The sequence below is a fragment of the Hipposideros armiger genome, unplaced genomic scaffold, assembly GCF_001890085.2.
Source record: "Hipposideros armiger isolate ML-2016 unplaced genomic scaffold, ASM189008v1 scaffold_314, whole genome shotgun sequence".
Taxonomy (NCBI): domain Eukaryota; kingdom Metazoa; phylum Chordata; class Mammalia; order Chiroptera; family Hipposideridae; genus Hipposideros; species Hipposideros armiger.
In genome coordinates, this window is record NW_017731664.1 from 1,420,274 (window position 1) to 1,443,359 (window position 23,086).

General features: G+C 37.6%; 1 protein-coding gene across 10 annotated transcripts in view; it reads left to right on the forward strand.

Annotated features, from left to right (window-relative positions):
• Positions 1-23,086, forward strand: part of PAK3 (p21 (RAC1) activated kinase 3) — a 362,804-nt gene that overhangs the window by 215,588 nt on the left and 124,130 nt on the right. For all 10 annotated transcript variants that reach the window (XM_019660229.1, XM_019660231.1, XM_019660232.1 and 7 more), the window contains one exon: positions 8,023-8,224. In XM_019660229.1, coding sequence (XP_019515774.1) covers positions 8,050-8,224 — 175 coding nt within the window. In that variant the 5' untranslated portion in view covers positions 8,023-8,049. The remainder of the gene's footprint in view (positions 1-8,022; positions 8,225-23,086) is intronic.

Here is a 23,086-nt window from a genome sequence, read left to right on the forward strand (position 1 = left end):
CTCACGCTGGCTGCTGGCTACATACGGTAGCCCATGGCAATCCACTGCCACAGGGGCTGCAGCCCACGCCATTGCCGGCGACTCGGGGCAGCCCAGCTCCAGGTTGAGCCACCATCCAGCATCTCAGCTGTAGAGGGCAGTGTCACTGGCCCTCATATGTGGGTTCCGAACCGGGGCCCTCCGACGTCCCAAACCAGCTCTCAACCATCGCGCCACTCGGCCGGCCTGTCATACCTCTTGATAAAAGTTTTCCTCTAAAATGCTTTGCATTAAATCTCTATGACTAAAGGCAAATCAGTGAAGGGCTGTGTGTATGTATTTGTGTATATTCCTGTGTGTGCATGCCCTCACACTTTTTGGGGAGAGGGAGAGAAGAGAAAGAATAAAAAGAAGATGAGGAGGGAGGGAAAAAGAGAAGTAATCTTTCCTAGTACTCTGAGAAATGGGTGCTCAGGCTTCTTGGTTGTCATGAGACAAGAGGCTCATTTTTTATTACTGATGAATTTCAATGGTAATTACCAAGCATTGGTAAACTACATTAAGTCCCAAGGGCTGGATCAAAAATATATACCACCCACAGAAAACAGTTGAATTCTCTTTAGAAAACCTAATATCCAAGTATGAAATCAATCTGTGAACATATATAATCTGTTGCTGGTTGTCCATTAAAGTTAGCTGTTTCTCCACAATGCTAAGGGCCAAGTTCTAAAAGTGAAATAAATGGCCTGTGGCTGTATCCAATGTGACGCTCACTTACAAGTTCCTGCTCTGTTGCAGAAGTGAACAACAGTCAAACTTTAATGAGAAATAGTTTTTTTGATTGGGTTCCTAGAGAATATTGGTACTTTTGTACAATTCTTGAAATAGAGCCTACAGCCATGACAAACAAAATAGTCTCTTTCAAGATCTTGGAAATAATGACATCATAGGCAGATTGAACCAGCAACCCATTAACAGTATCCTTTGCACAGAGCTGCCTCAGGGGAGGGATCTGGCTTAGTAAATTGGCATTATTTACAAACATAACATAATAGAATCTCCCTTTTTTCTATGTCTGTGCACTGGTTGGAGACACCTCCCACTTGGTAAAAAAAATACCGGGGGTGCCAAAAAAACGTATACACATGACTTGTATTCATCTTTTGTTATTGGTATATATTGAGCATTACAATTTTAATACAGTGTTTTTCCTTTGTTATAATGTGTATACATTTTTTGGCACCCTCTGTATATTAACAGCAAGGCTTCCTTACAGGTCTTTACCCTTTTTCCATTGGTCTTCTAAAAATGCACTTTGAAGCATTGGCTTTGAAGTTGAGTTAAAGATAACAAGAGCCTCCTGCATTATTGTTTTGTCACAAAATCAGAATTATTTCGAACCATTAGAAGAAGATGAAGATTGGTTGTGCCTTGTAAAGGGTAATAAAGAACTGAAGTAATATCAGGATAATTGAAGCAAAACCAAACCTGAAATGTCTAGGTAAATTTGGTTCATGCTTCATGTCCATGGTGTGGAACTAGACAAAGATTCTTCAACTTCATTTCCATGTCTGTAAAAGATTTATTCCAACTCTTCTTATAATCAGTCCCCTGATGAATTGAATGAAATTAAAACAAATCCAGTTGGCTGGGCAGTAGAAAGGTATGGCATATAAGCTGGGTCCTTTGGAGAATGCCTGTAATATGGACCACAGTAGATGTAATGGGGTTGACATTTTAGTCAGGGATTTCTAGTGTAATATAGGAGAGTATAGATTGAATTTTATATTACAAGTAGCCCCTTTTTGCCAACCTAAAATATGCCTGGTCAAACAAGGTCAGGATAATCAGGCAGCCTGAAAAGAAACAGGCCATCTACCTTTTGAGTCTCTGACCACAGACAGTAATTAGGAACAAAAAAGCCACTTGGTTAGCCACACCTAGTTATCAAAAACAAAAGAGCCTAGTATTTTAAACTACATAGGTGCTCTAGAACCCTGACCAGCCTAGACTCTTACTTGCCTTATTAGGGCAAGATCAGCTCTGTATTTCATTTTTAAAAGGCCAAGCATATTTCTTTGACTTCTGTCATCTCAAGTAATCAGATTATCAAAAAATATGCATCATCTGAGTATGGTGGCTCGTTTCTCCCTGTGAGACACAATTTTCAGAAACCTCTTTTCTGGGTATTTCTTTTTAAATCCTCGGTTCTTTTGCAATGATTTAAAAATTTCATTATTTTTACCAAATTTCATTGTTATATAAGCTAGATTTTAATAACTGAGCTGTATTTTAATCACTTCATATTCAGGCATTATTTTTGAACCCAGGAAAGTAAAACAAACAAAGCAAAGAAAAAATAGTGCTTTGTTTCTTAATGGCAAATTCTTTTCAGTGACTAAATTAAAACCACGAACTGGTCCAAAACAGAATAATGCCACTGATGAAGTCAGTGAATTTAGAAGGACCAAAATCAAAATGCAAAAGAGAATGTAGACTCCTTAGCATTAGATCCATATGATAGTTAAAATATGTTCTAGTACCAGTAGTAGCCATGAATAGACTTTATCCTTGACATCACAGTTACCATACTTTGCCATATATCATGTGCACTTTTTTGGCCCAAATTTGTGAAGGGAAAATAAGAATGCACATTATAAATGGGTAGTACTAATTCTGTATCTGTATAAATGTTTTTAATTCTTTTATTTATGCTTATGAGTTAAAAGTGTAACTCTAGAAACCAATAACAATATTGGTATGCAAAATAATACCTTGGAATATGATAATCAGTTTTGTTGAACTTATGACAAACTTGCAAAAATGAAGAATCCTTGGCCTTCTATGATGCGTAAATATCGTAAATTTGTTATCGATACATAAAATTTCTTGTACCTTGTATCTGTTCTTGTGTTTTGTAATAATTTGTTACATCAAATTTCTTGTACCATAATATATTAAAAAAATAAATGCTAAAATTCCTATACAAGACAAAAAACAAGTACCTAAATATAAGCAAATAAAAATTTGAATTAAAAAATTAGAATGAAATATTTTTCCCCTGAAAGTTTGGGCCAAAAATGTGGGTGCGCATTATACACATGAGCATATTATAAAGAGCAAAATACAGTACTTTTCATTTGTCCTTGTGCTATAGTTTCACCTGTATAGGAAAATGTGAGACTTATCAAGTTGTGGTCATTGGTGACAAAACATTTAATACAAAATATGATCACTATCATGATTACTGAAAAACACACAGAATTGGCCTTAATTCATTAAGGTAATGCAAGGCATGACACTTAGGAAAGGAAAAGAGAACTCTTATCCAAATCAAGATCAAGCCAATCATTGTTAGTTTGCTGTCACCTGTGCACATGGAGAAGCTATTAATTTTTTCACATTAAAATTAAGTACTTATGTTCACCAAAATACCAAAAAGAGAGTGCAAAAATAAGCCACAGAGTAGGAGAAAATATTTGCAACATTATGTAAATGATTGTTACATAAAGAAATTTCTAAAAATTAATATGAAAGAGACAGACAACCCAATAGTGCTATCCAAAAGTTTTGAATAGGCAGAGAAAGGAAAATCCAAATTGCCAATGAACAATATGAAAAGATATTCAGCCTCATTAGTAATTTGGAAATATGAATTAAACCCTAACAAGACACCATTATACATCACCCAGATTGGCAAAATTAAAATATCTGAAAATAATAAATGTAGACTACGTTATAAACAAAGAGAACACAAATACACTGCAGAAGGGAGCATAATTGGTACAATTACTTTGAGTTTGGCATTACTGAGTACTCTGTGACCCACTCATTGCATCCCAGAGAAATCTGTCTACATGGGCACTAAGAAATATGTGAAAGAATGTTCATAACATAATAACAAAAAAAAAACAAAAACAGAAACAACCTAAATATGTATAGATTGTAGAATAGATAAATATTTATGGCTTGTTCTTACATTGGAATACTATTGGGTAATAAAAATGAATAACCAATAGCTACGTGCAACAACATGGTTAATCCAAGCTGGCAGGAAGTGGTAAAAGAGTATGGAGGAGGTAAATCCATTGTCCTTCACGGCTAATGGCTTTGCCTTCTGAGAGGTTCTTCTTCTGTTTTCCTCTCACAATATTTGAAGCGAGTTTTGCATTAAGCTGTCTTTGGAGCTGTGCAAATACAGTAGCTGGCTTCTTGCTGGTGCAGATGTTGGCTCCTGAGTGTTGCTTTATGCCTTCAGTACTTAGAGATTTAACTTTTTGATGAGGTTTGTAGTTACTTTGGGAATACCATTGTCTCAAAAACTGAGAAAGCTTTTGTTAGTTCCATGAGGCAGTCAGCACTCCCAGACTTCTTTCCTGAACACAGCTCTTAAAGCTGATTATTTCTTTGCTTACATAATCAGCCAATGATTCTCTCTCTGATTTTAGTGGTGGCTGCCTTGAGTCCATCTGAAATGATAGGCTTCAAAGCCAATCCTTAGACTGCTATTCTTAGCCACAGACCTGGCTTTTAGTTTGGCTTAGTTTTAATGGGACTTTGAAAACTCTTTGAGTAACTATGGTTTTTTCTTGTTTTGGATACAGAAGCAATTGATTTTTCTACTCTGTAAGCTGACCAATTCTTGCCTGCATTCTGTTGTAATATCCTTCTAAAAAGCAGAAAGAAGCAGCTAGTAGATACTAACAATATTTTTTATCAATATTAAATGTATTGGTATGACAATTGTTAGTAAAATTACATAGGTTTCAAGTGTACAATTCTATAATACATCATCTATATATCACATTGTGTGTTCACCACCAAGAGTCAGTTCTGCTTCCATCACCATATATTTGACTCCCTTTACTTTCATCTACCACCCCTCTGCCCACTTACCTTTTGGTAACCACTAAACTGTTGTCTGTGAGTTTTTGTTTCTTTGTCTTGTTCCTTTGTTGCTTTCAGATTTAGATCCCACATATGAGTGAAGTCATATGGTTCTCGACTTTTTCTGACTTATTTCGTTTAGCATAATAATCTCAAGGTCCATCCATGTCACAAATAACACTATTTAATTTTATGGCAGAATAGTATTCATTGTGTATATATACTACATCTTCTTTATCCAATCATCTATCGCAGGACACTTTTGTTTCCATGTCTTGGCCACTGTGAATGGTGCTGCAATGAACATCAGAGTACATATATCTTAAAGGATAAATGTTTTTAGATTTTTGGGGTAGATACCCAGGAGAGGAATTGCTGGGTCATATGGTAATTCTATTCTTAATTTTTTGAGGACGCACCATACTGCTTTCTATAGTGGCTGCACCAATCTGCATTCCCACCAACAGTGTATGAAGTTTCCTTTCTCTCCAGAGCTTCTCCAACACATGTTATTATTTGTCTTGTTGGTGATAACAACATCAATAATATGGTTTTATGCAACTGCTTCCTCTAGAGTTTGGCAAGTAGTCGGTCCTTCCAATTATCACCAATGACAATCTTACCATTTTTTTTTTTGCCTCATCATAACAAGGACTGTGGCTTTCTTGTAAGCAACATCAGTTTTCTTATCTCCCAACAATTAATCCAATGCCACATATTTTGTGTGTTTGTAACAGCAATATCATACTTTTGTTACCGTTTTCTATGTTAATTAAGGTAAGGTTAGGTTGCTCTAACAAAGAGACCCATCAATAATCTGACACTTTAAAGAAAACAAATTTAGTTATTTCTCAGGTAACAGTCCTTCAAGATAAGTATTTCAGTCAGTGGCTGGCTCTGTTCCCTCTGATCATACTAGGATCCAAGTTTTTTCTATTTTTTTTTAATTTTTTAAAATTTATTTTTCAATTTCCATTGAGATACAATATTATATTAGTTTCAGGTATACAAAACAACATAGTGATTAAGCATTTATATAGCTCACAAAGTAATAACCCCAATAACCCATCTGATACTGTACATAGTTATAATATTATTGAGTATATTCCCTATGCTGTACTTTACATCCCATTATTATCTGTTTCAATTATAGTTGACATTCAATGTTTTTTATATTAGTTTCAGGTGTACAGCATAGTGGTTAGACATTTATATAACTTATGAAGTGATTCCCCCCAGTAAGTCTAGTAGTCAACTGACATTATACTTAGTTTTTGCAATATTATTGACCATATTCCCCAGACTGTACCTTACATCCCCATGACTATTTTGTAATGACCAATTTTTACTTCTTAATTCCCTCATCTTTGTTACGCAGCCCTCCAACTCCCTCCCCTCTGGCAACCATGAGTTTCTTCTTTGTATCTATGAGTCTGTTTCTGTTTTGTTTGTTCATTTATATTTTTTCTTTAGATTCCACATATAAGTGAGATCATATGGTATTTATCTTTCTCAGTATGACTTATTTCACTCAGCATACTATCCTCTAGGTTCATCCATGTTGTTGCAAATAGTAAGATTTCATTCTTTTTTATGGCAGAGTAATATTCTGTTTTATATATGTACCATGACTTCTTTATCCAATTGTCTATTGATGGACATTTCAGTGGCTTCCATATCTTGGCTATTGTAAATAGCATTGCAGTGAACATAGAGGTGCATATATCTGAGAAGCTATTGATACTCACTTATTCTTGAATACTGTATATATTTGAGAAAATTTAGAACATAGTAAAATTAAAAAAAAATTTCTATGTGACAGGATGTAACTTAGAGTTCATTACTGAAAATAATAAGTTTTGTAACAACTAAAGGGATAAAATAGTTATGATAAATTGTTTTTCATTATGGCAGGTAATGAGGAGTACCTGGGTATTTTTTTTTGTTGTTGTTGTTGTAGTTGTCGTACTTAGGTTTGTTTATAATAAATGCTTTTGAAATAAAGTGATGTGTTAAGTTGTGTTTGGAAAGTTCTTATGCTCCTAAATTAGTGCCAGTTAATACTTCATGAATCTATAGAGATTTTGTTACAATGGAATTTGATTTTCCTTGTATTCAAACTAGAGATCCACTTGGAAGGTACTCTTAACACCTCACTTGTGATGGCAATTTTCAGGTACTTAATGAAGGATTCAAATTAGAATAATAAAACAGCTGGAAACAAAAATATTTCCTTGGGGAGTCCATAATCTTCTAGTTCATGTTACCCTTCCAGTGGGGTGAAACCCAAATGTATTCAGTCCTAAGTATAAAATGCTAAAGAATAATGAAATTAAGAGCAGATACGTTGCTGAATCCCAGACTGGTTCTTACAGCCCTGTTACCCCTGTCATCTACCTTATTCCCTGTTCCAGGATATAAAATATGACATGGAATAAGCTTGTGGTGTCTCATCAGGAAGTGGTCTTGTCCTTGGAGCTCCTCTTTGCTCATGGTGACATTTGGCTCAGCTTTATCTTCTACCTGCTACCTGAAGATGGGGCATTGTCTCCCCTATCGGTGCACCCCAACACTGATGAAACTGCCAGGTCTACTAGATTGATTCTCAGTTCTTTCTCATAAAACAGTAGAATGTGTTTTGTAAATCAGGTACACACAGGTAAGAATCAGATGCCAAAGGCATCCCAGTGTCAAAGCAGCCAACAAATCATTGTTATGGGCCATTAAAAATCAACAGCCAAACCTGTGTTATTTCTGGGCTCTAAGGAGGTCATGTTACCTGACCATGACAATCAGCAGGATAGAATTTTTAAAGAAGAAAGATTGTAAATTGTTCATTAAAAGACTGAGTGGACAGCCAGCAGGAAATAATTTTTTTCGTGAGAAAAGGAAGGGTCTTTTGTGTTTCTTTATGCATATTGAAAAGCTATCAATTATTGCATTCACGTTTCCCTTTGAGAAATTGCATCATTGGTTTTTTAAGGAGGCAGCACCTTCCCCTCTAGAAAAAAGGCTCCTCAAAATGGTCAATGCAAAATCTGAGACAATGTGAGAACAATGCTTTTGTTTCCAAGATGTTAGAATTCCCATATTTACCAGATTGTTTTTTTAGACTGCTCCTTTCTTAACTGCTGTTTTGTCCTCCTCCTCCTTTAGGAGCTCTGCAATTAGTTGTAACTGAAAATGTCTGACAGTCTGGATAATGAAGAGAAGCCCCCAGCTCCCCCTCTGAGGATGAATAGTAACAACCGGGATTCTTCAGCCCTCAACCACAGCTCCAAACCACTTCCCATGGCCCCTGAAGAGAAGAATAAGAAAGCCAGGCTTCGCTCTATCTTCCCAGGCGGAGGGGATAAAAGTAAAGTATCAGTGGCCGGGAATTGAAAAGGGTCTAGTTTATTTCATTGTCACTTTCTTTCTTGGGTGGTCATTTCTTGAGCATTGGCTGTTTAGGGCCTTCCTGACCTTTACATCTACATCTTCTTAGGTTGCATTTTGTCAGAGGTTAATATTTGATTGAATTACTCTGGGTTTACAGAAAACATACTTATGCTGTGATTGCCTTTCACATAAACTTCATAAAATTGATTTCTTAGTGTTAAGCCAAGGGAAAACATAGCAATAGTGCTGTCTTGAATTTATAAACAGTGACTTTCTTTCTGATTACTTAGAGGAGAATTTATGGTAATCTCTTCCAAACTGGAAGTTCTCCTTATTGGAAATTGGAGTATAGGTGGATTTGCCTCTGTATACTTTTTTGACAGCTGTGAAAATTTTGAATTCAGAATATGGGAGTCAGTCCAAGTTGCCACACTCTCTCTGACTGTGTCACAAAGTGGGAAGTAATTTTTGAGTCATTTGTTTTCTCTCTCATTCTTTTGCTAGTTGTCCCCTATACAATCAGTCCTATTTGCACTAGATATCACAACAATATATTATCATTTATCCTTGGTGTTCTTCATAGTATCATTTGAAGCTTAAATATCATATGCTGACACTTTGTAACATGGGGGAATATAAAAGCTCTAGTAAGTGTCAGCTTTCATTAATTAGCATAAAGCTTAAACATGACTTCTATAAATGTGACTATTGAGGCAGAAGAGAGTGAAGCAAGTACAGGGATACTGGCACCACAGAAAGTTGCCAAAAGGGCAAGAAGGGTGATGCCTTTAGAAGAGAGAAGGGACATTCCTGATCTGCTTATTTGAGGTAAACAAAATAGCTTTGTAGTTTGCTTATATGGTGTTAATGAATCCACAATTCCTATCCTAAGAAAAGCTGAAACTCTTATTAGGGCCAGTATTGTCTCTTGTACACCTACATCACTTAAGAGATGCTTTATCTCTCGTGACCTGAGGATGCAAAAGATGGAAATGATGTTAAACATCTGGATTAAAAATAAGCAAAAGAAAAATGAAACACTTTCCTTGTAAGAGACCTGTGACCATAACAAAGGAACTTTTGAAGACATGTTTTCAGACACTGAAGTGGGTCCAGAAAAATTTTTTTCCTGGACCAAGGGATGGTTTGAGAAACTTATGGTGTGCCATGACCTGGAGACCAAGTCTTATGTGACTGTGGTGCTGAAGAAAGAACTACTAGATCCTATAGCTTCTGTTTGGTATCTGCCACAACTGCAGAAAATGATTGAGGAAGGAGATTATGTGCCTGTACAAATCTTCGGTGCTGTTAAGACCGTCATGCTTTGGAATCCCCTGAACAATTCCACTTACGCTTTTGAAGAACAAGAACAACTGATACCAACATGAGGTCAGCAAAACCAGGAAGGCTGACATTTCTGTTTTGTGCCAATACTTCAGGTGACTTCATAGCAAAACTATTACTACTCTACAGAAAACTATGCCTAAATTTTCTCAGGAAAACAGCAAGAACAACAACAAAGACACCCAGCCAAGTTTCTGGTGTACTTGTTAGCAAACAGAAAAGCCTGGATGACTCCTTCTCTCCTTAAGGAATGGTTTGAACAGTGCTTTCTTGTGGAAGTTCAAGACAATTTAAAAGAAAAAAAATCTTTATCTCAAAGTCCTGCTGATTATTTTTTTTATTGTGAAATAAACATTTTAAAATTAGTTTCAGCTGTATAACACAGTGCAATAGTTATACTTTTTACCCCTCAAAGTGAAAACCCCCTTCCCCCAATCCGCCGCCCCACTTCCCCCCATATGATACATATATAGTACAATTCCCTTGACTCCACTCCCATACTATACTCCATGTCCCGTGACACTATATATATATATATATATATATATATATATATATATATATATATATATATATACTTATAGTTGACATACAATAGTATACAACACATGCTGATTCTTCACAGTCCTCGGCACCTCAGATGAATTTGACAATGTGCATCCTAATGTTAAGGTTGTCTTTATAACTCATCTCATGTCTCAGAGCCTCAAGCCCTTAGATCAGTGTTTGATCCAGTCATTCAAGAATACTTATGCCAAATTAATATAGAGCTTTGTTGTTCAAAATCTTATAGCTGTTCCTCTGTCTGAAGACCCTAGTGCATGGGATTCCTACATCATCACTAATGCTGTATTCTTAACAAAAGAGGCATTAGATAGTTTAACAGAGCCTGTCATTAATGCAACCTGAGAGAAGATTTGTCTAGATATTGTGAAATATCTTTCAGTGATTCCCTCCTGCAGACAAAAAAAAAATATTTGGATCAAGAGGAAACTATGGCTGCACATGAACATTTGGTACAGGAGCAACCATTGGCTGATGTTGAATCTAAACCTGTTGACACTAATCCAAGTAACGTGATGCTGCAAGAGGATGACTCTCAAGAAACTTCCAGTGCCCCAGAGGTGATTATCATAAGTGATAATGAAGATAATTAGGAAGCTATGGAGCTGGAGCAACAGGAGCAAATATTGTAGAACAAGATTAAAACTTTCCCAAGAAAGTAATGAAAATGAGTACCTTTACATTTCAAACTTTACCTCTTCAAAGCTTGAGTGGTACAGCAGAATTCTATAAAGAAGTGTTATGATGCCTTCAAAAAAATCACATTGGACAGAAACCATCTTCAGCAGAGCTTAAATCATCAAATAATGCCATTGAATACCATTGTTGGACCTCTGATAAGCTGCCTTCAGACAAAGCTTGGGTGACTTAATTGAACTTTATAAAGAGGTGCTAAGAGCCTTTTTACAAGGCTCATATTGGGAAGAAAGCAACCTCAGAAGAGCCTAAAACATCAAGTCGTTACATTTAAACATCTGAGCTGTTAGACAGCTGACAATCTGCCTTCAGACCAAGCTTGAATTATTTAATTTGAACTCTATACAGAAGCGTTAAGATATCTTCAAAAAAGATTTGAGAAGACAGAAAGCATCTTCAGAAAAGCCAAAGTCATTAAGTCATACCACTTAAATTCACTTGCTAGATAGGGATAAAGCCAGAAGCAAGTTGTTACAATTTCAGGATTGGGTTTAGATGGCTCTGAGAGCATGGAGAGCCATAATTTGAACTAATAGCCCACCTCTGTTCATTACTTCACTGTCGCCCCCATTTTCCACTTCTATAATGAGTGTATCACCTCTCATCATCTCAGGATCTAAATGGAAACTATGTGGAGCCTATCGTTTTTACTAATTTAAGCTATGTAACTCTCATTATTCTTTTTATGTAATATACCATTGTTATTGTTTTGTTTTACGGCACAAAAAAATTTATGAAAGCTTTCAAAAGATCACATGTAACCTCATTTCCCCTGCCCTTTGTTTTTTACCTCCTAAAATCATAATTTCCTCAGCTGAACTCTCCTACCATGGGGGTCATTCAGGAACCTGACACTCATAGGTAAGGAAGGGTTATTGTTTCTATGTTTCTGCCTTTTGGTGACTGCTTGGGTTGCCTCATAATCAGTCTTGAATGAATGGAAAAAGCAATAGACTTAAGTTATAGAGACCTATGTTCATTATTGTAACTTTGGGCTAGTCACTTAGTTTCTGTAAGTTGCAGTTTTATCACCTGTTAAATGAGGATAGTAACATCTAGCTTACCTCACAAGATAGTTTTAATAATCTAATGCTATTGAAAGTACTTAATAATTGTGAGGTGTTATTAGATTTGCATCATTTTGGACCTTACAAACAATGAAAAAACTAAATTTTAAGTAACTTTGTTAGCTAAAATTTATATGTCAATTATAGAAAATTGAAAAAGAAAATGAAAAGTGCCCGTAATTCCACAAACCAAAGATAACTAACTGGGTTGATATTTTTCCTCCTAGTCTTTCATCTTCTTATCATAGAGAAATTATTTATCAATATCAAAAACTTGGACAATAAAGACAAGCATACTGAAAAGAAATGAAAACCAGCCATATTTACAAATCTCAGAAACACGGTTAACATTTTGGTGGATTTCCCTCCAGACTTTTAATGGCTAAATATAGACATATTTTTACATTGTTAAAATCATAATATATAGTTTTATATCCTGCTTTTTCACTTAACATTTTTTCATGAATATTTCCTATATTTAAAAAATGTTTTCATAAACATTTTTTATAGTGTATAATATTTCATCATATAGTAACAATAGTGACATCATGATTTATTTAACCATTTCCTTTTGTTGAATATTTAGGATCATTTCCAAATTTTTGCCACTAATCATGTCACAATGTCTATTTCTTTAGTTAAATGAAAATACTTGTTTTGGCAACAGGAAAGGTTTTTGTTTGTTTTAAGAAGTCTCTAATAGCTACGTTTCATTGAACAAAAGGAACTTCAAGAGACAAATAGAAAAAAAAAGTAGTACATATAATTTCAAGATTGTTGATCTATTTTTTTTGGAGACTGTTTCAGGAGCTGAATCTTGGTGGTAGAGCAAATTAGGAGAGACAATTTGCCACCATGTTATACTTCACTATAGAAAAGTTTTCAGAATTTAGACCAGGAAAAGGGCCTTGTGGTTTGATTTGAAACAAGTGGTTTGATTTGATTTTATGTACCCCATGAAGTGTGAGGCTGATCACGTTTGTATTTTGTTAGCTACTAGAAAGCTTGGAGCCAAGTGTGTGGCCCATGCATAGCACTTGTAATGGGACTCTATGATTTGTATGCACTTTGCATTAACTTTCTTCCAGGCTCCATTTTATGTTCCTTTTTTTTTGTTCCTTTTACTGTCCTATCTACTTTGAATTTATGCTATCATATTGTATTTTGTGTATTCTTGTAAGCCACCTAGATATCCATTTTGCAACAAAGTGGGTGGGATAAATGCATGAATGAATAAATAAATCCATGAAAAAATTTCATGAATAAATAAATCAATAAGGCAAAGGCAATGAGGACAATAAATCTGCCACGACTCTGAAAATAGCATAGTGCCTCTAAAAATAATAAATGTTAAGGACTTCAAGTTTGGAAAAACATGTGGGAAAGAAGCAGGTGAGGCTGCATTTGGAGGTGATATGTTCTGTGTGACGTGTATGTCTTCTGAAGTGTGCTTATGTGTCTTGTGTCTTGTGCTGCACTTGAGTATTAGGTGTGTTTCAGAGGACAGGGGATGCTGTATGATGAGCTATATCTTTAGAGAACACAGTTCATGTGCATTTTTGTTTGTGTGAAATCCAGAGAGATTGGGGAGCTGGGGAGCCTGGAGATGAAATGAAGGCCCCCTTCCTGGAGGAGTATTAGGGGATAGTTGGATATAAATCAAATCAAGACAAATGGGAAGTGATCTACCATTTAATGACTGACATACCATTAGTTCCTAGGTGCTAAGCTATGTGCCAGGCACTTTACATATATTGAGTTTTTTTATCTTTACAACCATTCTGTGTTATTCCCTTTTTACAGATGAGGCAATTTAAGTTCAGAACATTTAATTAGACAGCCTAGTGTGACATAGTAAATGACAGAAGCCAAAAGTCTCCAAACCCTGTGCTTGTTCTACTCTATCACACTGCCTTGCAACAGAACAAAGGGAATATATAGAAAATGACTTTCCTAGCCCCCCAAAACCAGCAGTGGCTTTCATTTTTCCTTAAGAGGATAGCAGTGTGCTTTGAAACTTATCTCAATTTCAGAAAAGAGACTTTTTTTTTAATCAGCACTCAGAAGGAAAGGAAGACAACTTTTTCTTTTTTTTTTAATAATGGTGAGAAAATATTCTCAACAATAGAGATGTGCCAACATTTGATTTGGGTGTTTTGTGGGTTAGATTTTCATCTGATATGTGTATTTTACAGACTTGCATATTCCTTACTTCAGAAAGTTGAGGTTCTAAATGAGTATGCTCATATATGTGAAAAAGTTCCTAAAGTGCCATATAGTTTGTTATTGTATTGCATATATGTTGTTGTGCTAATCCCTAGAGTATGTTATCTTTTATATATGACACACAGCAGGAAGAATTACTGTGCAACAATTATATTAAAGAAGACTCTCAGTTATCCTTGATGGTCTTGTTAATCAACTGTTTTGGTCAATGCACATTACTAACTTTCATCTAATCAATACACAATAAAAAATATTTAGTGTGATAACTAGACTGAACAGTATGTAGTCTTTCTTCAGTGATATTGAAGACCCTTTGGGATCTTACAGTAGCTCATGGTTATTGTTGCACCAACAATGAATGGGATTCTCAATTAATTGTGGATTCTGTTATCAGAATGCAAGGTGTTAGGGACTACTAAATGCTGAGTGATGTTTGCATTCCTCTTGGTTCTCCAAATGTAACCCATACAGCTCAGCAAAGAGTACTCTTTGGAGATCATTGCAACCCCCGCCCCCACCTTTGGAAAGCCTGAGGGCATGGCATCTTCCTTGCCCTCCAGGGTCAGTGTTGTGTCCCAGGAGAAGAGACTTCTGTGCTACTACTCCTTTCCTCCTAGAAGGAGTGTGGTTGAAATGGGAAGAAGGTGGGATAATGATGCATTCTATCTACTAAGACCTGTGCTTCCACTTCAAGGCCAATAAATAGGGAAATTGGGCAGAATTTTGGTAGTCCATTAAAACCAGTGGCAGTCGAACTCAAGAGAAGTATGGAATGCAGGATTGGGAGATGTATATACTAAAGAAAGAAGTAATAGGGAGAAATAAATTGAAAGAAGAAGTAATGTTTGAGAGGGAGATTAGGAGGTGGAGAAGATATAGGGGATGGATGAGAAGAGGTGAAGAGAGAAGAGAGTTGTATCAAACATTAAAATGAAGAATTGAATGGAGAGGATGCTAGCTAAGGGATATGAAATTACTTTTCTCCTTAAAACAAATGAGTCCACCCCCCCTTTTTTTTTTCTTTCAGACTTGTGTCTTGTATAATTATCCACATGATCAGATGTGGATACTTGTGTGGTTTAGGACATTGGCTCGTATTTGGTTTTTGTCTTCATTTTCCATTGAAATTGTTGCACATGTGAATTGGGTATAAATGAGTGTGGAATCAGTGTGTGTTGCCTGGAAGGAGATGGGCATAAAAGTAAACTTCCTAGTGATTTGACAAAATGATCACTGTTGCTGAATGTTTTTGAAGATGATACCACTGACGGTGATGGATGTCTGTGCGGGTGAGTGGGGTCATTAGAAGGGCTCACATGGGACCATCATTTCCTTTCCCCATCATCGTCAGAGAACACCCAACCTCTGAATTGGGCTTGTAGCTGCTCTCGCAGAATCGGGTACCACTTTGAGTACTTTTCTATACATTAAAGGCTGCTACTTTATGGAGGGCACATACTGTTTCCCATAGCCACTGAACACCTGGCAAGAGGAAATGAGCTTACTATTTCACCACAGAGAATAGAACTAGACATAAAGAAGTTCCAGATATGCTTATTGGATACTGTGAATTACCAAGGGTGCAATTTCCTAGGTTCTCTATTGGGCCTCATGGCTTTAGCAGGTTCTACCTGAAGGCAGTACTTCTGGGACTTGCTAATATAATGAAAGATATAATAAGAGCAGCCCAGTTTAATCCTCTTTTTTTTGGTAGTTATATTTCTAAGGTCTTCAACCTTAGGATGGAAATTAAAAAGTGGCAGATTACTTAGTTGTCCAGCAAACACAGTCACCCTAGTACTAAGTATATTGCTAATGAGATGATATATTTTGGATGGCAGTTGTAGGGATATTACAGTGTTCAAAGTGATTTCATATTAATTACCTCCTTCAAACCTCCTATGATGGAGGCAAGGATTATCCCAATTTCACAGAGGATGGCAGACATTTAGAGAGGTTAAATGACTTCCACAAAGTTGCCCCACTACTATTTAAAGCAAGGCTGACCTAGAATTAGACCCCCTGACTCCTTGTCTAGTGGTGGTTGAACACTGTACTGCTTGCCATAAAATGAGATTTTGCCTAACTTGTTTTAAAAATAGGTTTTAGCCAATGGAATGTTCAAAAATGGAATTTTTACAGAAGCAGTTGAAACCTAGGTGAACCTAACCCATTTTGTCAGTTAGCAATTACAATGGTAATCATACCTTTGTCTTTACTAGTTACTCCTCCTGAGGGGCTAACTTGCTAGCAGAAAGTAACACTTCTGTAAAAGAGAAAATTGTTAATTATTTTCCCCTAATTCCTGTGTTATTTTCTCAGTCTTTGAATTTTTTTTTCTATTCCAAAAATATCTGATGCTTTTGCAATTAAAATATTAAAGAACTGTATTAAAATAGAACATGAGAGTCACCTCTCATCCTTCCCTGTAGGTTCATTCATAATCCAGTATTTATTTAAATATTTGAGACATTTTTTTTCCTCATTTAATAAACACTTATTTCCTTTTCTGCTCAGAATTAGTGTATATATATATATATATATATATATATATATATATATATATTACTCAAGATGCTAGATTTAAGCCAGGAATATACCTGTTATTTAGAAACTCTTTTTAAATATTTTATTCATCTTGCACTGTCAATTTATTTAAATACTTAGAGTCAAGAATAAACTCTATTTTTATGCTTACCTTTCCATTGTAATTAATACATGTACTTTGAAGTGTTTCCATTGGGAACAATAAATTTGAAGACCCACAAACTAACATTTTTTTCTACCAAATAGAGGAAAACTAAAGAATTTCTCCCCATGTCAGGGGAAATGTACATTTCATGAATCCAAGAGGTAATACATTCCTGTGGGTCCCTTCTATAATATGCCTCCAAACATAATATGTGTAACTGTTCTCAGACACTTATTCTTACTCAAGTATAAGACTTCAGAAAGCTTCCCTCTGGGGAGTTATGGCATGGTGTACTCTGTGACCCCACAAGTCAGAGGATGAAGCAGAACAGCTCCAGTACTTAATTAACTTTCCTGGTAGTTAAGTAGACATTAAGGAATTTTAATTCTTAGAAGCCACAAGGGCAACATTTTATAAAAAGATTCCTGTGAGGCATTGACTAGCAGCCTCTTAGTTAATTAAAGAAATTAACCACTGAAGGTACCTATCACCCAGCTAAAGAGTGACCAAGTCACTAAGGATCCTCTACTAGGAAAAGTGAAGGTTGCCACCCATGGGAGATGGATGGCCCTTTAAAAATACTTCTCTATCCTAACATGACTTTCCCAGAGCAAAGCCCAGGAATATTGAACTAAAAAAGGCATTTTCGTGTGATGGATCTCCAACCCAGGCATCCTCACTGCCTCTGCCAGAAATGGCCCCTATATCTACACAGGTTGTTTGGCTCCAGGAACACATGGCACAGTACAGATTGCACCTGTGCAGGGGAAGTGGGACAAAGTAGGGAGGAGAGGGGAAAGGGCTTCTAGTGTCAAGCTAGGGGTTGTGGGACCAGGAGAGTTCCAACCTCAGCAACTCCAGCACAAGCCTCCTAACAAAATACTTTATTAGACCTCCTTTATCTTAAAGGACTTCATGGAAGATCACAGGATAGCAACATATATGCAACCAGCCAGTGCATAAGTCTCAGTTGCATGCTGAATTTGAGCATAGATCTAGTTTATTAGCTCTTTCAGTTTAAAAATCAGATATAATAGAATTGGATGTTAATGTAGGCTTACTTGGAGCATGTTTTATAGTTCACTCAAAAGATTTGTGCCTGCTTTTTATGTGCCCAGATCTGTGCTGAGTGTTGTGCAGGATAGTACGTGTAAGACAGCATTCCCTGTCCTCAGGTAATTTTGAATCTAGTTGCAGAAATCACACACACACACACACACACACACACAGTTTATAAGAAATGTCCAATAGGTGACCTTAGAGGTGACAGATGCAGTAGCAGATAGGTCTTCCCCATTCCACCTCCATCATTCATTTTCCTCCTCAGCCTGTGTGAAATAGCAGCCATTTTGAAGCCTGCCCCCACCATGTATACCTAGCAGCACATAGCTACTTGGCTTGTCTTCCAGAAAACACCTTTTCTATCATATCACCCATATGTCAGAAAGTTTCCCAGTACATTCTTTATTACTATCCAATTGCATCTTCTTTCATGATTTCCAAGGCCATTCCCATCTAATCATCCCTCTGTCTTCTCACTTTCTCATCAATATGCTATACACATTTCTACTTCCAAGTTTTTGCTTCTCCTGTTTTTCCTACTTTAGATGCCTTACCCTTTCCTCCCTATCCATTCTTTAAGACCCATCCCTTTAGTCTTACCTCTGCCATTAAGCCTTCACTGGTCACCACAGATTTCTATGATCTTTTCCTTTGACATGCTACAGAATTTGTACTCTGTTCTTTGAAATTAACACCTAATTTTTTTTTAAAGATTTTTATTGGGGAATTGGGGGGATGGGAACAGTGCTGGGGAATTGGGAGAAGGGGAACAGACAAGTTGCTGTCGTTTTGTTCTTCAGTCTAGTTGTGGAGGACGTTGCTTCACTGGCCCAAGTTGGCACCATCATTGTGCTCTTCCAGGGCGAGGCAGATCAGTCGCCGGCTTCTGGACGGCCGCTCACGCTGCCTGCTGGCCGCTCACGCTGGCTGCTGGCTACACACGGTAGCCCATGGCAACCCACTGCCACAGGGAGTGCAGCCTACGCTGTCGCCGGCAACTCACAGCAGCCCAGCTCCAGGTTGAGCTGTTGTTCAGCATCTTAGCTGTGGAGGGCAGTGTCACTGGCCCTCATATGTGGGATCCGAACCGGGGCCCTCTGGCATCCCAAGCGAGTTCTTAACCATCGCGCCACTCGGCCGGCCCAACACCTATTTTTTTTTATCTGGTAGTGTCAATTGGTATTTCTGGTTTGCTCAGCCTATTTCCCCCAATGAGATCACAAGTTTAAGATATTAATTTCCTAATGAGTTACCCAGCATAATCTATCACTGCACTGATCCTCAATTCTATATGTACTTGTTAACTGACCCACTGACTGATTCAAAGGAAAAGATGCTGGAACAATAGCAGGATGAAGTGGTGGTTAGAGCCAGGTTTGTGAAATGCTTGCTGCTTAGAACTAGCCAGCCTATGTGCTTTTTTCTTTGGAAAAATTATTTCTGCGATTTAAAAATGTTTTATATAATACTTTGCTTTTAGCATTCTATATAATTGCGGCTTTAAATGTCACTTTTTAATTATGCTGTGTATAGTAACGTTGCATGCTTTCCATTGCTTTTTCAAAGATGATTATTGTTCTGTGCTTTCAGGCTAAATTTATGTAGGAAAGCATTTCTCTATGTCTGTCCTCTGTCATTCCTTTTCTTTTCCTGCATGCTCTGTCTTCAAGGAGCTAGAAAGTGTTCTAAAAATAATTCTGGACGTGACCATATGACATCCAATGAGAAGGCCCAACAAAACTTCCAGGAATTTTAGGGGAAGATGACAAGTGGAGCTCCTACAACAAGAAAGACTCAGGTGACAGTTTTCTAAAATGCTTTCAGAAGGCAAGCATAGCACCATCCAGGGATTTCATCTGGGGGAGAATTGGTTGTCTTGCTGTACCTTGAACCCTGCGCATCTGTGTTGCCAATATATGGTTTTGGCCCCAAGGTGACACCTGAGAAGAGGTATGCTTGAATGAGTACAGAATCATCCCCATTGTTGGAGAAAAGCAGCAATCATGCCATCACCATCAACTTCAATTTTTACAAATACTCTAAAACATATCCCCCTACTTCCAGCCTTCTAGGGGAACCTGGATCATTGTTTCCTCATCTATGAACATATAATGGCAAATAGGCATGACCTGTCTCCATGTATTGGGTCTAATTTCATATCATGAAGATCATTCATGCATTCATTTGTTTATTTGTTTATTCATTATATATTTATTGAACCAGGTATTTTGCTAAATAGATGTTGGGGTAGAGGTGAATAAGTCCCAGTTCCTGCCTTTAAGAAATGGATGGCCTAATGAGGGACACAGACAAGTTTAGAATTTAGTGTGGTAAGTATAACATATAAGTGAGCACATAGGAGGGGCATCTATTCAAGACTGAGGAGAGGGGTGGTTGGGGAAAGCTTCCTGGAGGAGATGACCACTGAACTGAGCTAGCCATGTAATAGATGGGTAACATTTCAGATAGAAGGAACAACATAATAAAGGTAATAGGCATGACACACTATTAGCTAAGGTTCTATGAATACAACTGCATGTAGTTCAGAATATCTAGTGCGTAGAGTGAGAGTGTGAGAGGGTTGTGAGATGGAGCTGTGGAAGTAATTGGGTACTGGATCCTGGAGAAATTATTTATGCCACACTGAGGGCTTTCAATTTTATTCTGAAGGCAATGGGGAAACAATGAAGTGGGGAAATGATATCAGATTTGTGTGCCAAAATATTACTCTAGCCACAGGAGAAGAATGGATTTGGGGGAGATGGACGGAAGGAGACAAGTCAAGCTGTTGAAGTCATGCAGGTGAGAAATAACAGTGGCCTGGCCTAAGGGCCTATATCAGTATGAATAGGAAAGGACAATACAGTAGAATATTTAGGAGGAAGAAGTAATAGAAATAGGCAACTAATCAGATGGTGGGAGTAGAAGCTGGAGATAGGTGAGGTAGGGGACACAGGAGGAGTTGTAGCTTCTTATTTTAGGTGGGGAAAGGCAGTGGATAATTAGTTTACTTTTGAAAAAATTTAGAGTGAGGAGCCTATGAAGCATCCAAATAGAGGTGTTCAGTAGGCCGTTAACTCCTGGGGTCAAGGTATAGCAGAGAGGTTAGGGTTGGAGACACATATGGGAAGTCACTAGTGTAAATGGTAATTAAAACCATACAAGTAGACGAGGTAAACTAAGGGAGAGGTGTGATGAGAAGAGGAGATGAGGACCTAGGACAGCTCCTAGAGAATACTATTTAAAGAATCAATAGAAGAGCCAGAAATGTAGGAACAGACTCTAGAAAAGTGCTGCATGAAAGAAGACAGGGAGGAGTTAGTTCCATGAAGTTTATGGTTGACAATGTCAGTTTTTGACTGAGAGACCAATGGCAGTAAGGACTGAAAAGTGGCCATTTTCAAGGAGGAGGTTAATTTGTGATCTCAGGGACTCATTGCAGTGGTTCAAGGCGTGAGGGCTAAGGAAGTCCAGATTGACTTCTCAAGAAGTTTAAGTTAAAGAAGGAAAGGCTGAGAGACGATAGCAGCTAGAGAAAGATACGAGGTAGTAGAAGGTTTTAACTTTTAAAGACAAGAGATCTCAGCATGTCTTTTAAGCCAAATAGGAAGTGTCTGTAGAGAGGGCAAGATTGAAGATATAAGGAGAAATAGGAGATAACTGATGGAGTGAGACCCCTGGAAAAATTAGGAAGACTAGGATCTAAGGCACTGGTAGAGGGATAAACCTTAGGCAAGGAGGGGACACTTCTTCCAGTGAGATGTGAGGGGAGAAGATATTATTGCTAGAGATACATGCATAGGAGTGGGAGAGGAAGTGAAGTCAAAAGAGTTCTAAACTGATGGCCTCCATCTTTATCATTGAAATAGAAGGAATTTCATATGCTGAAAATAAGGAAGGAGATGATGAAGCAGAAGTTTGAGTGAACTGGTAAAATTCTGGAATATTCAGTAAGAGGAATGGAAAACAAAGTTGGCAGTGGGCAAGAAAAGTATTGTAAAGCACCACTGATGACCCAAGTAGGGTCTATGAGCACCCGTCTGCAGGGCTATATGGTTTTTCCCTAACAACTCCCAGTAGCCTCAGTATAGAAATGGAGGTTTCACAGTTGGATTCTGTCTGGGTAGAGTCTTGCAAGACAATTTGCAAGAGAAGGTCAAAGGGTTTCCAGGGAACTGGCTTAAGAGCAATTTAAATGATGGGTCACAGAGTCGGGGCCAGGGGGAAGCAGAGAAATTGACTAAAAATAGTGGGATCCAGGAACTGGAAGATTTGATGAGACCAAAGAACAAGTAAAATAGGAGTAAGAGCTTGAAAGAATGGGCACACTAGCAGGATCAGAGGCTGGGCTCAGAGAATGAATGCGATAACAGGGTTGACTATTTCAGATAAAGGGTCATTCTGGATAATGAAAGGGCCTGGGGTAGCTGTGGTTCTCTACTCTATCTGCACATCATCTGTGGAGATTAAAAACTCATTTCCCCAGGTCCCACACCCATAAATCCTGACATAGTAGGTTGCAGGTGGGCCCTAGACATTGGTATTTTATGGAACTGTACAAGACATTCTGATGTGCAGTCTGGCTGAGAACCACTGGTTTAAAAGGTGGTGATGGAAATAGATTGCAGAAGTGGAAAGGAAGTTAAGTTCATCAGAGTTGAGGGAAGTCAAGAAGTTGAAAGGGTGTGAAAGGTTTCCATTTATATATTGCATTTCAGAGTGATGGCAACATTCAATGTGGAAGGAAGACTGGGAACCAAAGTCCTCAATGGATGTGGGGACTTGGCCGGGAGAACTAAATGGCAATAACCTCAAAGAGGGGGTTTTGTAGGCAAGTGCAGTAGTACTGACCTCAAATCAAACCATTTGGAATAAAAAGGGGGAATCACTGCCCTTCCCCATTCTCCCAGGCCTAAAAACTTGGGATGGGGAAGAATGAGAGCGTTCATCAGGATTTTCTGAGGAAGTGGTACCCTCATTGGATACAAAGATTTACAGTTGTTTTGTTTTAATTAGTTTCAGGTGTACAACACAGTGCACTAGTTATATTCCTCAACCCCAGCTGCTTAATGGAAATACCTGATAAGCTTTAAAAATGAAAGGTGCTTTGGTCTACCCCAGACTAACCAAATCTGAATCTGTGGGGGTAGAGCTCTGATCTCTCTCTCCCTCTCTCCCTCCCTGCCTC